This window comes from Nicotiana attenuata, unplaced genomic scaffold (assembly GCF_001879085.1).
Source record: "Nicotiana attenuata strain UT unplaced genomic scaffold, NIATTr2, whole genome shotgun sequence".
Taxonomy (NCBI): domain Eukaryota; kingdom Viridiplantae; phylum Streptophyta; class Magnoliopsida; order Solanales; family Solanaceae; genus Nicotiana; species Nicotiana attenuata.
The window spans coordinates 51,039-63,179 of record NW_017673128.1 but is presented as its reverse complement, the minus strand read 5'-3'; the positions used below and the strand labels follow the sequence as shown (position 1 = coordinate 63,179).

The window sequence follows — 12,141 nt, the reverse complement described above, 5'->3', positions numbered from 1 at the left end:
TTTAGGTCCCTAGAAAACGACCTAGTGACCAATACTCATTGGTCCGCATGACTAACATTGCTTTTCGGCGTTTCGATTTTTTTTTTTTTTTTTTTGGTGTTTTGGGGTCATATATTTTATGCTACTGTATTTTCAGTAGTCATATTATAGCAGATTTTGGCGCCATGAAACATCTAGAAATGCATGCAACACAAAACCAACTATGGTCAAGTGCTATGACGTTAAATTACTCAAAGAAGCATGTTCCTAATTTGTATAAATAGGAAATGGAGGAAGTAAGAAACCATGCCAAAACTGAAGCTCTGAAAACTTTTATAAGCATGTAAAATCCTGGAAATAATCTTGAGAAATTGGCCTCAATATATTGCTATTTCTAAATTGACAAAAATAAATTGAACTAAAATGAGCAGCTGAAATTGAAGGACTTTATTCTACAAGTCATCTCGAGGCTTTCAAACACATCCAATGCTTCATGAAATGAGAGCTTTCGCCAGAAACGTTGACCCGCCGAGCTGGTTAGATGCGTGGGACAAAGGGCTCGTAGTATCTACTAGAGCGGCTACACAGTCGAAAGGGAAGGAGACCATAAGGGATCTGTACACTTGGCAAAATTTACTAGAAGCCGCTTCAAGAATGCCCCCAACAAAATGATTTGAGAATCCGAAGAAACGAGATGGGACTCATAATTCTCAAGACATGCAACTGAGACAAAAATAGCATGGAGGATCACCTGAGTTTTCTTCAGGGGCAATGCCATCCAAGCATACGCTGTGAAAAGAATGACCACACGGCAGAATAGCAACAATTGGGAGAACCGAAGGCTCAACATCATCATAATATCCGTCTACATATTGATCAGGCATGTACAACAGATCATTTTCGCATAGTGGGCACGTGATTCCAGAAGATTCAAATGTTTCATCCGGACCTGCAATGTACAGATTATTGATTAGCAATGCACTAAAGCAGAAAAAACTGAAATGCATATGCTGGCGAACACTGTGTTTATCCCGATAAGGGCAGCACAAAAAGATTATGTCATTGAAATCATCGTTCGTTGTGCACATTCCAGAAAAAAGTAAGCAAATTAACTCGCCATCACATTTATAGTATGACTGGATCTATATATCTACCAATCAGTAAATTTAGGATCGCTTATGTTCTGTAAGCCTATATATCCCATTTGTTTAATATTAAAGCGCAGCTTTCCTACCCTAGATAGTGGTCTCGGAACACTATGAAGAGATAAAATTTTGGACATACCTTCCCATATAATATGATAGACAGGCTCTTCATGAATTCTTAAAGGCTCCTTGGTACTTGTGGACGATTTAGACTGCCTGATGGAAGTAGGGATCCTTCTCTTTCCTACTGAATTCTGGTTGAGGGTCATTTTTTGTGAAAGGTCTGAAGTTGGAGCCTTTTGAAATTTGGACTGATGGACAAGAGTTTCGCCCTGGGTCTTTTGACACGAAAGCTGGGTCTTAGATGAAGTCTTCTGAAGTTCAGAGCTCTTTGTATGTTTAGGTGTTGGTTGTGATTGATGGATAGAAGTCTGGATTGGCGTTATTTCCTGTAGGACTTGAGGCGCGGCCGCTGAAATCTTCTTGATTTTCTTAGCTACAGGAGGCAAGGGTGGTTTTCTAGGAGCAGGAGTATCTTTCACTTGGCTTGTCTTAATTGCTTCTGATTCCGAACCTTTTTTTAACCTTGTCTTCATTTGCGGGACTTGGACTGTATGATCTGTCAGAAGTAGTAATCAATGTTAGAAATCTCATGAAGCAATAGTTGGCACAAAAGTATATGGATCCTCTAAAATAAGGGAAAGGAGTACTTTTCATGCTGATACTAAAATTTTACTCCTCTTGTCCCAAAAAGGATGATACTTTCCAATTTCGAGAGTCAAACTTTTTAACTTTGACCATGAATTCCAACGTAGAAGTCACAATAATTATTTGGAAACTACAAAAAAGTACTATAAGTCACAATAGTTAACAATTCAAAATATTTAAAAAGGTATATGAAAAAGCCGTAGTGAAAGAACAACTCGTTTGACTCTTGAAATCAGAAAAGTATCATCCTTTTTGGGACGGAGGGAGTATTACTTAAGCTCTTGGTACTTTTTGGAATAATCAACATTCATTTGCAGAAAAAGAACATGTTCTAATGCATTACATAGGTATGGATAACTTGTAATATTCCAAATAATTTGTCCCTAGTTTGGCTCTATACTAAACCAAATGGCAAAAACGCGTATAATGCTTAGCCACACCCTCAAATACCATATCATTCATGTAGCCCCTCAATCTGACTCTAGCCATTAATTAAGAATACCTGACTACGTTGTCCTGAGATGAACAATTCAGTCAGAGACCCGAGGGATGAAAACAGAACATACATCAAGACTGAAGGAATTATAGGAATGTCTCTCTTTATCATGGAAGTAAGCTCCAGTTCCATATCAGTAAAACATTCTGAAATAGCAGCGGTCTCACAATCAAAGATATTCCCCTTCCCCCGCCCCGGTTATTTATAGGTAAGAGACAGGAACTGAGTCCAAGCTCTTTTCTATCTATGCAAGTTAGGGGAGGGAGAGAAACGAGAGCAAGAGCATTAATCTTATTTAACTTGCAGGCACCAAAATAAAATGGGGGAAATTATTCATTAGGTGTCATTTTACATGGAGATGCTCACAAGTTACAATGCAATCTTACTGGCTTGTCTTATACAAAAACCAGTATATGCCTTTTCACTAATCTAGTTGGCTGCTCACTACATGGACTTGAAAATTTATAAAATAAAATAAAAAAAGATAATGAAGATACAAGCCACAAAACCATGAGGAAAACGTGAAAGCATATCCAACCAGATTTAGATTATCCTCGACCATTTGAAAATCTTATTATAACTGACAAAGATTGGATAAAGAAATTGGTCGTTGGAGTTTGGACTTAAAGAGTTCCTCAGAATCTTCTTTTGCTAATATTGGAATTAATATTTTTGTTCACTTCCATAAGATCTTTTTACACACTAGTCCAGATGTGACAATAACTACCACATCTCACTAAAAATGGTATCTTGATATCCTTGAAAAATGATAAAGCTAAACTGTAGCAAGCGTATGATTGGCAGAAGGCATGATGTATTCATGTCTTGCCTTTTTCTTGTTTTGAACCTAAGTGAGATGCAACATGAAATGGCAATAACACCTAATCTGATTGTATAAAGTTTCAGCTGATTTCAACGGACAATGTATTCATGTAACATAGTGAACTGCACACAGAATTAATTAGAAAAAAAAAAGGAAAAATTGACATCTATCTAAGGTTGCAGTAATGCTTTCATGCGGTAACGACTAAACAAGCAACAACAACAACAACCCAGTAAAATCCCACCAGTGGGGTCTGGGGAGGGTAGAGTGTACGCAGACCTTACCCCTACCCCGGAGGGGTAGAGAGGCTGTTTTCGGGAGACCCTCAGCTCAGAGACAACAGATCCGTGACATTCGAACCAGAAAAATAATATCAGCAACGTGAGAGACAGCAAATAAATGGAAAAGCATTAACACAAATTTTATGCAAAAGTGCGAAACACAACATAAACCGCTAGCAGTGCTAGACAAAACACTATCATACTAACCGGTACATAGAGGGAAACCAGGACAAAGAATGCTTGACTAGTGCTACTAAATTGTCTATAGTCAGATAGACATGCTTTATGAAAGTATATTGTTCTTCATCAAAAGGAGGACATGAAAGGAAAGAAAGTTTACTGTTTTGCTTTTCTGTATTAGTTTTTCCAGAAGAACTAATTGTAGGTGCGGAAAATGAACTTCTATTTCTTGTCTCTGCGCTCCTCAACTCCCGTGTGCTCTCTGTTTCTTTTCCACACAAAACTTTTGTGCTAAAAGCAAGTGATGAATTCTTCTTTAGAATTTGGGTGGTGTCCTTCTTGCTAGATAAAACAGGAGATCTCCGAACAGATGACACTGAAGTAGGAACTGGGGCTTCTAACTGCTTTTCCTCAACTTTACTGCAGATGGAGACGTTCGTTTTACATTTCCGGCCTAAAGGGCCGCCAACCATATTTGATGATCAGGTGAACTTGAAATTAGCTTCGTTCAACGAAGAAGCTAATGTAAGCCACAAATCACCTCAGCAACAAAGGCCCTCCATTTGTTGTGCTACTGCAATAACCACAACAAAAGGTCACATCTGCTGACATGCAAAACCAAGATAGCATCTATAACACATGCACGTTATTCACAGTGCATAAGCTTCCATACTAGATTACAGATAAATCTAGTGCTAAAAAATTGTCGAACAGACAATAAATTTTTCTCTCTATTAACTTTATCCAATGATTAATACTGTTACCAAATTAATAAATTAAACTACCATAAATAACCAAAAGGCCAAAATGGACCTGTCTCCATTAACTATATCCACCACTAAATCCTATTCCCAGCTTATTACACCTAAAACTGACAGAAATAACTAAAACAGTCACCATAAAAACATATGAGAATTAAATAGAACCTGTCCAGCAATATCTATTAACAATATCCACCAATTAATCCTAGTCTCAGTTTATTACACTTACCGGTCGTTTGGTTGATGGATTAATTATACAGGGATTGTTTGTAGGGACATTAATAATACGAGGATTGTTATACAATAGGATTGTTTTTTAGGGATTGCCTCTTATACACATATTGCTTATTCCACCTTCTATTCCATATAAGATAATACATAGGTTCCCGTATAACTTATATCCACATTAGTGTTATCAAATGCGAAAAGCGCAAAAAAGCTCTAAGGTTTGGTAGGGCTTTAAGCGCAAAGCGCAAATAAAGTGTGGGCTTTATTAAAGAAAGGCACAAATGGAGAAAAACTACAAATATATACATGTAGTCAAAGACTAATATCTATAAGCATGAATACCAAATATATGGACAAAGAAATTGAAGAAAATTTACGATAAAGTGAAATATCAATTGTTTAGTGGCGCCTCTTCAGAATTATGCTCATTGGCAAGGAAAAGTATGCCATAGAGCCTTAATGACAACATTGAAGCGCCCACTAAGCGAGGCGAAACGCTCAACATGTTTTGAGCCTCGCTCGAGGGCTTAAGCGTGCGTCTTTGATAACACTGCACATTAGTTATACAGCGTTTCGTTTCCGGTATTAAAATCTAGATAACTTAAGTTAATTCTAGTACCGGAAACCAAACATTGTAAATAAGGAGATTAACATGTAATGCAGGGTTTTGTACTTCATACCAAACACTGTGTAAAACTATAGAATTTTTTGCAGCAGGACTTTTCTTTTTTTGTTTTTTTTTTTTTTTTTGCTTATACTTGTAAGTTGTAACCAAACGGTGCCTTAATACTTCCACAAATAACCAAAAGGGTAGCAAACAAAAAACTCTGTTTGTGTCTCAAATTAATGAAAACCTCATTACACCTGACATGTAGTAGTAATAAAATCTACAGCGAGACACAAACTAACAAACCTTACAAACACAAATAAAAAAAATCAAATAAACCTTAAAAAACTTCAAGAAACCCATATAAGTATCTAAAAAAAGTCCACGAAAACTATAAAATTCAAATACACAGAAGACAATATTTGAATAAAAAAATTCCGAAAATAGAAAATAACAATAGAATAAAACCAGTATCAACAGCATAATCAATTCTTGATTCATCTACAATATATAGAAAAAGTATGCACCTGTTGTTAAGGAACTGAAAGAGTAATTAAGAGACGCTAATTAGGGTTAAAGGGGGTGTGAATATAACGAAAAAAAGACAAAATTTTGAAGAGGGGCGGTGGATTGAGAAGAAAGAAAGAGGGATTTGAAATTCAGAGGTTTGTTTTTGGGGGAAAGAGTGGTAAAAATTGGCTTTTAAAGGTTTTGGTTGTGGGGTCCATTTACCTTATTTTTAGGGGGATTTTATTTATGTGGAATATTTTCTAAATAATTGAGTTAACCTAACCGACATAGAGAAATTAAAAATTAAAAATTAAAATAATTTCAAAAAACACTAGTTGACTTAATATCGGAAAATAATTAGTTGGCTTAGTATTTTAGATGAAAAGTTTTTTTGATGTTTAGTATTAGCTAGCAAATAGCTAGAATTTCTTAGTAATATTTATCTTCCTTTTTAGGGCAGCCTCCATTCACGCAGGGTCGAGGGAAGGGCCGCACTCCAATGGGGTGTGATGTAGGCAGTCTACCCTGATACAAGTTTTAGTGGCTGATCCTACGGTTCGAACCCGTAACCTATAGGTCACACGGAGATAACTTGACCGTTGCTCTTAATAAAAAAAATTCAACTATGTGACAATAATCGGTAGGTCGCATAGAATTGATCTCGTAATACTATAATTTGAAGTCATATGCGTTGATGGTATAAAAAATGTATTTACACAATCATATCACTTGAAAAGTGATTTCAATTAATTCTATTTAATAGCATAGATTGGTAACCTAATATAAATGCTAAATGATAGGATTCTATAACACATTAAATTAAACTAATTTTACGTACAAAATTGTTACACTTTTCAGTGTATATATAACTTAAACCCTAATTACACACTCGAAGAGATAGTGAGATTATACAAGGAACGGTTTTTTTTTTAAGTATGATAAATCAAGATTGCGTAGGATACTTGACTTTTCCAAGTGCAAGTCCGTAAAAAGTATTCCCCCTAAAGCTCAACTCTGCAAAGGCCTTTCAGAGATTGACCTTTCTTTCGATCTAATCGGTGAAGGTCTTGTTTCAGATGTCTATAGTGTTCTGGCTAGCGAAGTCAGATATTCTACGTTGATGAATAGTAAAGTTATGAACTCAAGAAAAGGCTTTTAGTGAGATTGAAATCTTACACTTAAATTGTAACTTTTAAAAGCTTTTTTACCTTTAACTACATGTCTGAAATAGTACTAGGTATGAATAATTTTCTTCTTTTTTCAAATTACTAAAATGGCCACCAATTTCAATCCAGTAAGAAGGTGTTTGCTTCTTCACCTTATTGAAAAGTAAAAACAAACACTTGACTCCTCCACTAAGCAGCCAAACATTCAGCCCCCATAACAAATAACTAATAACTCAACATAACCAAAAAATAAAAAGGATAAATGGACAAGCACTAGACACTAAACAAGCATTTCATAACAAAGTCCAGCTAACATAAAAAATCAAAGGCACCAACTACCAATGAGTGGCGACTTGCCCTTAACTAGATATCTCGAGTTCAATAGGGGTGCGTTTAGACCGTCGGAATAAATAAACTCATAGGGAACATTAACCCATTTAGTGGGGCTAACATCACACGTACCCGGGTTAGTCGGGCCTGTAAATCTCAGATAGAAGAAGATGATGACGATGATGCCATGAGCTATAATCAAACATTTGACAAAAACACTACCAAAAGAAGGATACAACAGCAACAACAACAAACCTTATATAATCCCACGAGTAGAGACCGGAGAGGGTAGTGTGTACGCAGACCTTACCCTAACTTGAGGGTAGAGACGTTTCCGATAGACCCCAGCACAAAGAAAGAAAAAAGAAAGCAGTACCAACCAGCAATAACAACAGCATACCAAAAGAAAGATGAATATTCAAATGTTTCGATAAAGGCGCTAACAAAAGAAAGATGAATATTCACAGAATTTTACATGTTTGTAAGAAAAAGCTATATACACAGAAAGAGTTCTGATTGATTTTCATCATCAGCTGTACATTAGGAAATCAAGCAAAGAATCCCTCTAAAAAAGAGTACTAGTTACTATATAAATCATTCTGTACAATTTTGTTTTTCTTCCCTCATTTCTTTCATTTCCATTCATGAGATCAGGAAGTAGGTGATGAATGAATGGCGGTATCAGGTAACATGGCTACTGTCACTACGAAGTATTCACAGCCGACAGGGAGACCATACGGGTTCGTAGTTGATCCTGAATTCAAGGACAAACGATTGGTCGTTCCTGTGTCAGAAGTCAGTATATCTAAACGGTCTCTATCATGGTCAGCGCGAACTGATGTTGAGGGTGGCAGCCTCACAGTCTGTCGCTCAATATGCACAACCAGCCCTACGATGTAACTTGGACGATTTGGAAGATGGTCAGTAAACAAAGCCACAGATTCCGCAGAGAGGTAGTAACGAGGACTGTTTCGATTGATAGCCTCATAATTTCCAGTAGAGTTGAGGACAAATGCTGCAATCTCATGGACTTCTAAACGCCCAAACGATATCTTCTCTTTGTTTGCCTGATTAACAATTAGGAAAGAATAAGTCGCTAAACAAGAAATTTCAATGGATCAAACTTTTGTCACTTTAAAATCATGTCCAAACCATTGTCCTAACCAGCAATATTTCTATTTTTTCCGCAATATAGATTAAGATCAATCTAAGGGGGAACACTTCCCAAAAAAAGATCAACGAAAGAGAGAAAACGAGAACAATTTACAGCCGCTACATGCTATCCTTATTAACTGTATTTCCAAACCTTTGCTTAACATAACAGTACTTTCATTGTCTAAGAAACTGAAAGCTCAAACATAGACAAACTACAAATACCTTGAGAATAGATCACATTGTAGTAATGGTACTATGTATATGACCAGAATACTAGTTACTATAAAGTGTACCTGCTTCTCGTGTTGATGCTTTTTATAGAGGGTGTTAACCAATTCTTTCTTTTCGTCCAACTCCTTCGCTAGCTGTTTATTTGCAGCATCAAATTTGGTACATTTGTCAGCCAGGTCCGCTCGGTGCCTTGATAACGCACCAACTTTATCAGCAAGTGCCCGAATGCATTCACGAAATTCAGCTGAGCCATCTTCTTCTTTTTCATTGATTGAACTAAAAACAAATCAATTTAACTTGCATCAGCCTGTGTTAGTGAAAAGATTGCATATACGATAATTATTACCATTATATTTCTAGTCCACTCCACCAGTAAACCAATGGGCTAACAGTCAACAAATGGTAGTCATTGTCCTAACTCCTAATATTAAATCTTTAAGTAGTTAATCCAAAGCTAGAGAACAAAGAACTTGAAGAAACAAACATGTTATAATATCAGGAATTGCTCCCTAGTTACATTTAGTTCTCCCCTTCTAGAATTTAGGGACAAAAGAAAATTTTTATAGTTATTCAACGCATTTCTTCACTCCACGTATTCTCATTTACTGCATAGAAGCAAGCAGAAAACAAAGCCCCTTGACACGACTCCAATTGCCAAAATCGCAAGACATTCCTTTTGATCACTAGGTTAGATTTGAGGACTGGAATTAATATAAACAAGATCATGGCTTAAGCATTTTATCCTTGAGAACAACTTTGACAAGGTTCTTGAATAAGATATAATATACATATTGAAGGTGTTGAGCCATGCAAATATCAAGCTGGTGATTAATCATTGAATTGAAAGCAAGTTAAAATAGAGCAAACCCATGTCTAAAATGTGGAAATATTGTACTCTGAAAATAAAGAAAACTAAAGCATAAGGCTAGGTGAAAAGGCATCGAGATAATGACTGGCACGCAAGAAGATCGTTAATGGGGTTGGTTATGGAAAAATGAACATATTAGCCATTAAAGAGTTAGCTTGAATCATCAGGGTGTTTGTTCAACTGCAGGTAGAATTACTAGTCTCTATGAGGAGTTTCACCGAGGAGAAGGAATTTCTGTGACTGATTAAGCATAGAATAGTTCTCAGAGGGAGATTCATTTTGAAAAAGTAACCAAAAAAGAGTCCAATTGCTAGAGAGGCTATTAACGAGCGCTAACTAGTGTCTTAAAGAGACAATGAGGAAGCCCCTCAATTGGTGTTTTTTAAGTATTTATTGGTGTCATTCAAATTCTCTCTTTTTTGTTATTCAAGAACATGAAAAATTCCGTATCACGAGGTCTTGCATGTCAATACCTAACAACACAATCACCACCATTTTTTTCCATCCTTCTCAATAACAGTATTGTCTGGGCCAGTTTATGCACAGCCAGAATATTCCACCAGATACCTGCTACCTCCCCACCACAACACAGGTAACTCTGCCCGAACCTTCTTTGTCTCTGCTGCAATTTAAACTCTGGTCTCTCATGGTTTTCACCCACTTTTATTGCTAGGTCACACCCTTGGTTTCCCTTCATACGCATGAAAGTGAATATCCCATATTTCTCAATCAGCATGGAATTGTCAAGGAGATATCTAGTACTATCAGAAATAGTCTTAGCCCGCACATAAAACAGATCGTTCTTGACTTCTTGACCAAAATTTAGTAACTTCAATCTTGGTAAATACGAGCACATCGTTTCTCTAACTCTCACCCTTGTAGAAGAGCATGGTTCTTGAAAGAGGGGCTCTCCTAAATGGGAAAATTTTTGATAGTCTTTCATCCGTTATACCTTTTGCAGAATATACCAAAGACATAATCTTATCCAGGGAAAAGACATTATTTACTCAAATTTCTCTCTCTGTCCTCTCAAGCCAACTCAATTCATTTATTCTTATATAAAATCTATCAACAAATAGTTCTTACATAGTTGGGAGTAGACTGCAGAATTACTACCCTTGCATCAGGAAGAAGAGGAAATCAAAAAAGGATAGAGAACACTGAAGGATACAGAGGGTTTTGGTATGTCACACCATTACAAAGACAATATACCGTCTCACAACAAGATAATTAGAAGCTCGCTAACTTCCAAAACATTCCATAGTAGTGCATTTTAAGCTATTCAGACATGCAGATTAAGATTACCGTATCTTCATGCTATACAATCTTAACAAGCTCTTTAGAAGCAATCTTGCTTAACATGTTACGATGAAGGAGTCTATGGAAGTACTAAAACAGGAACAATTACGGCAAGGTAAGTCGCAAGATATCTGCAACAGAGTATTTCAGTCTCTTTGCACCAATAAATTATACGGCAACAAAGTTGATAGGATTAGTTAGTACACTTTAACACAAGCTCCTTGTAAGGAAAGCAAAGAGAAGATAAGAAAATTTGAGCCAGTAAAGTTTTCGATGATTAGTGCATTTGTCCCCGAACTCAAGTTTATGGAATTGGTTTTTTCAGCCTTTATTTATGTATTTGTTTGTCATTTTCCGGTTGGAGAAGGAGAGCTAATCCAATTATTCAAATAAGCGATTATGCAAGCACACTTGATTAATTAGTTAGATGGTGTTATTCTATAACTTTTCACTTGAGCTAACCATGTTCACACCTATCGTTATTTCCCGATGGATCTTGCATCTTAAACATTTTATGACCACGAACTACAAAAGTATTTTACAGATTAGTAAGTTTTTGTCATGCATCACAAAACAAAGTATAAAGCAGAGTGAACGGCGAGAGCTTACTTGGCTAAAGATTGAGATAATGCACGCAAGGACTCAGGCAAACCAGCTACACCACCGGACAACACACACGCTCTCAATCTTTCAAAGAGGCTGCGCATTTTAACAGCAGAAGCACGCAAAGCACTATACTCAGAAGCCCTTCTATCAGCTGCACATAGATGGGTTTGAGCTTCTTCTCTCGCTTCATGAAGACAATTCTCTAGATGAGCACAATTCATCTGCAAGTTAATTATGGAAAAGGATTAAGGAAAAGTCGATCAATAAATTAGCATTCCATGAGATAACAATTGCCGTCACACAATTGAAAGGCCTAACTCCTAACAGAGGACTCTACTTGTAAGAGTCTTCACAATGCAAGAGAAATCCATCTTCTTCTTTTTTGCAAACTACCAGCTTTGAACTTTTGACCTAGTATTGTAGAGAAAACTCTCTCAACCACTATGACAAAGAGTGACCAGTAGGATAGAGCTAATTTACTCATCCCCCAAGATATTAAATTTGCATGGGCTTAACTCTTAGTTCATTTATCATTTACAATTTTACTCATTACACTTTTGGTAGAAAGCTTGCACTACATCCAAGGAACTATATCAGCACTACAGAGGGGTATTATTGGAAATGACAAACCACAGGTCAATGAATAACGAAAGACAGAAGACTTTATTCATGCATTCTCAGTGAGCATTTCTGTACCTTCAGTGTTACATGTCCTCTTCCAGAAAACGCATTAAAATTTTAAGGATTTGGGTTGGTTGGTTTTTTTTT

At 36.5% G+C, this 12,141-nt stretch overlaps 2 protein-coding genes across 2 annotated transcripts in view; both read right to left on the bottom strand.

Moving 5' to 3' along the window:
* Positions 1-291: 291 nt before the first annotated feature.
* LOC109215522 lies at positions 292-5,877 on the bottom strand. Its single transcript, XM_019379599.1, has 5 exons — positions 5,736-5,877; positions 3,773-4,186; positions 1,264-1,743; positions 731-928; positions 292-559 (listed from the first exon to the last, which is right to left on the bottom strand). Exons 2-5 carry the CDS (start codon positions 4,083-4,085, stop codon positions 471-473), a joined length of 1,080 nt encoding a protein of 359 aa, XP_019235144.1. The 5' UTR covers positions 4,086-4,186; positions 5,736-5,877; the 3' UTR covers positions 292-470.
* Positions 5,878-7,620: 1,743 nt separating this feature from the next.
* The window catches only part of LOC109215517 (autophagy-related protein 11), a 10,728-nt gene continuing 6,207 nt past the window's right edge, over positions 7,621-12,141 (bottom strand). Inside the window, exons 3-5 of the mRNA XM_019379595.1 lie at positions 11,377-11,594; positions 8,663-8,876; positions 7,621-8,281 (exon numbers count right to left, since the gene is read on the bottom strand). Coding sequence (XP_019235140.1) covers positions 7,865-8,281; positions 8,663-8,876; positions 11,377-11,594 — 849 coding nt within the window. The 3' untranslated portion in view covers positions 7,621-7,864. The remainder of the gene's footprint in view (positions 8,282-8,662; positions 8,877-11,376; positions 11,595-12,141) is intronic.

Coding starts and splice junctions, on each gene's coding strand:
- LOC109215522 (XM_019379599.1), bottom strand. CDS start 4,085: ATGGTTGGCGGCCCTTTAGGCCGGAAATGTAAAACGAACGTCTCCATC. Junction 929..1,263: donor CTATCATATTATATGGGAAG/GTATGTCCAAAA, acceptor TGTACATTGCAG/GTCCGGATGAAACATTTGAA. Junction 560..730: donor TGCCCCTGAAGAAAACTCAG/GTGATCCTCCAT, acceptor TCGACTGTGTAG/CCGCTCTAGTAGATACTACG.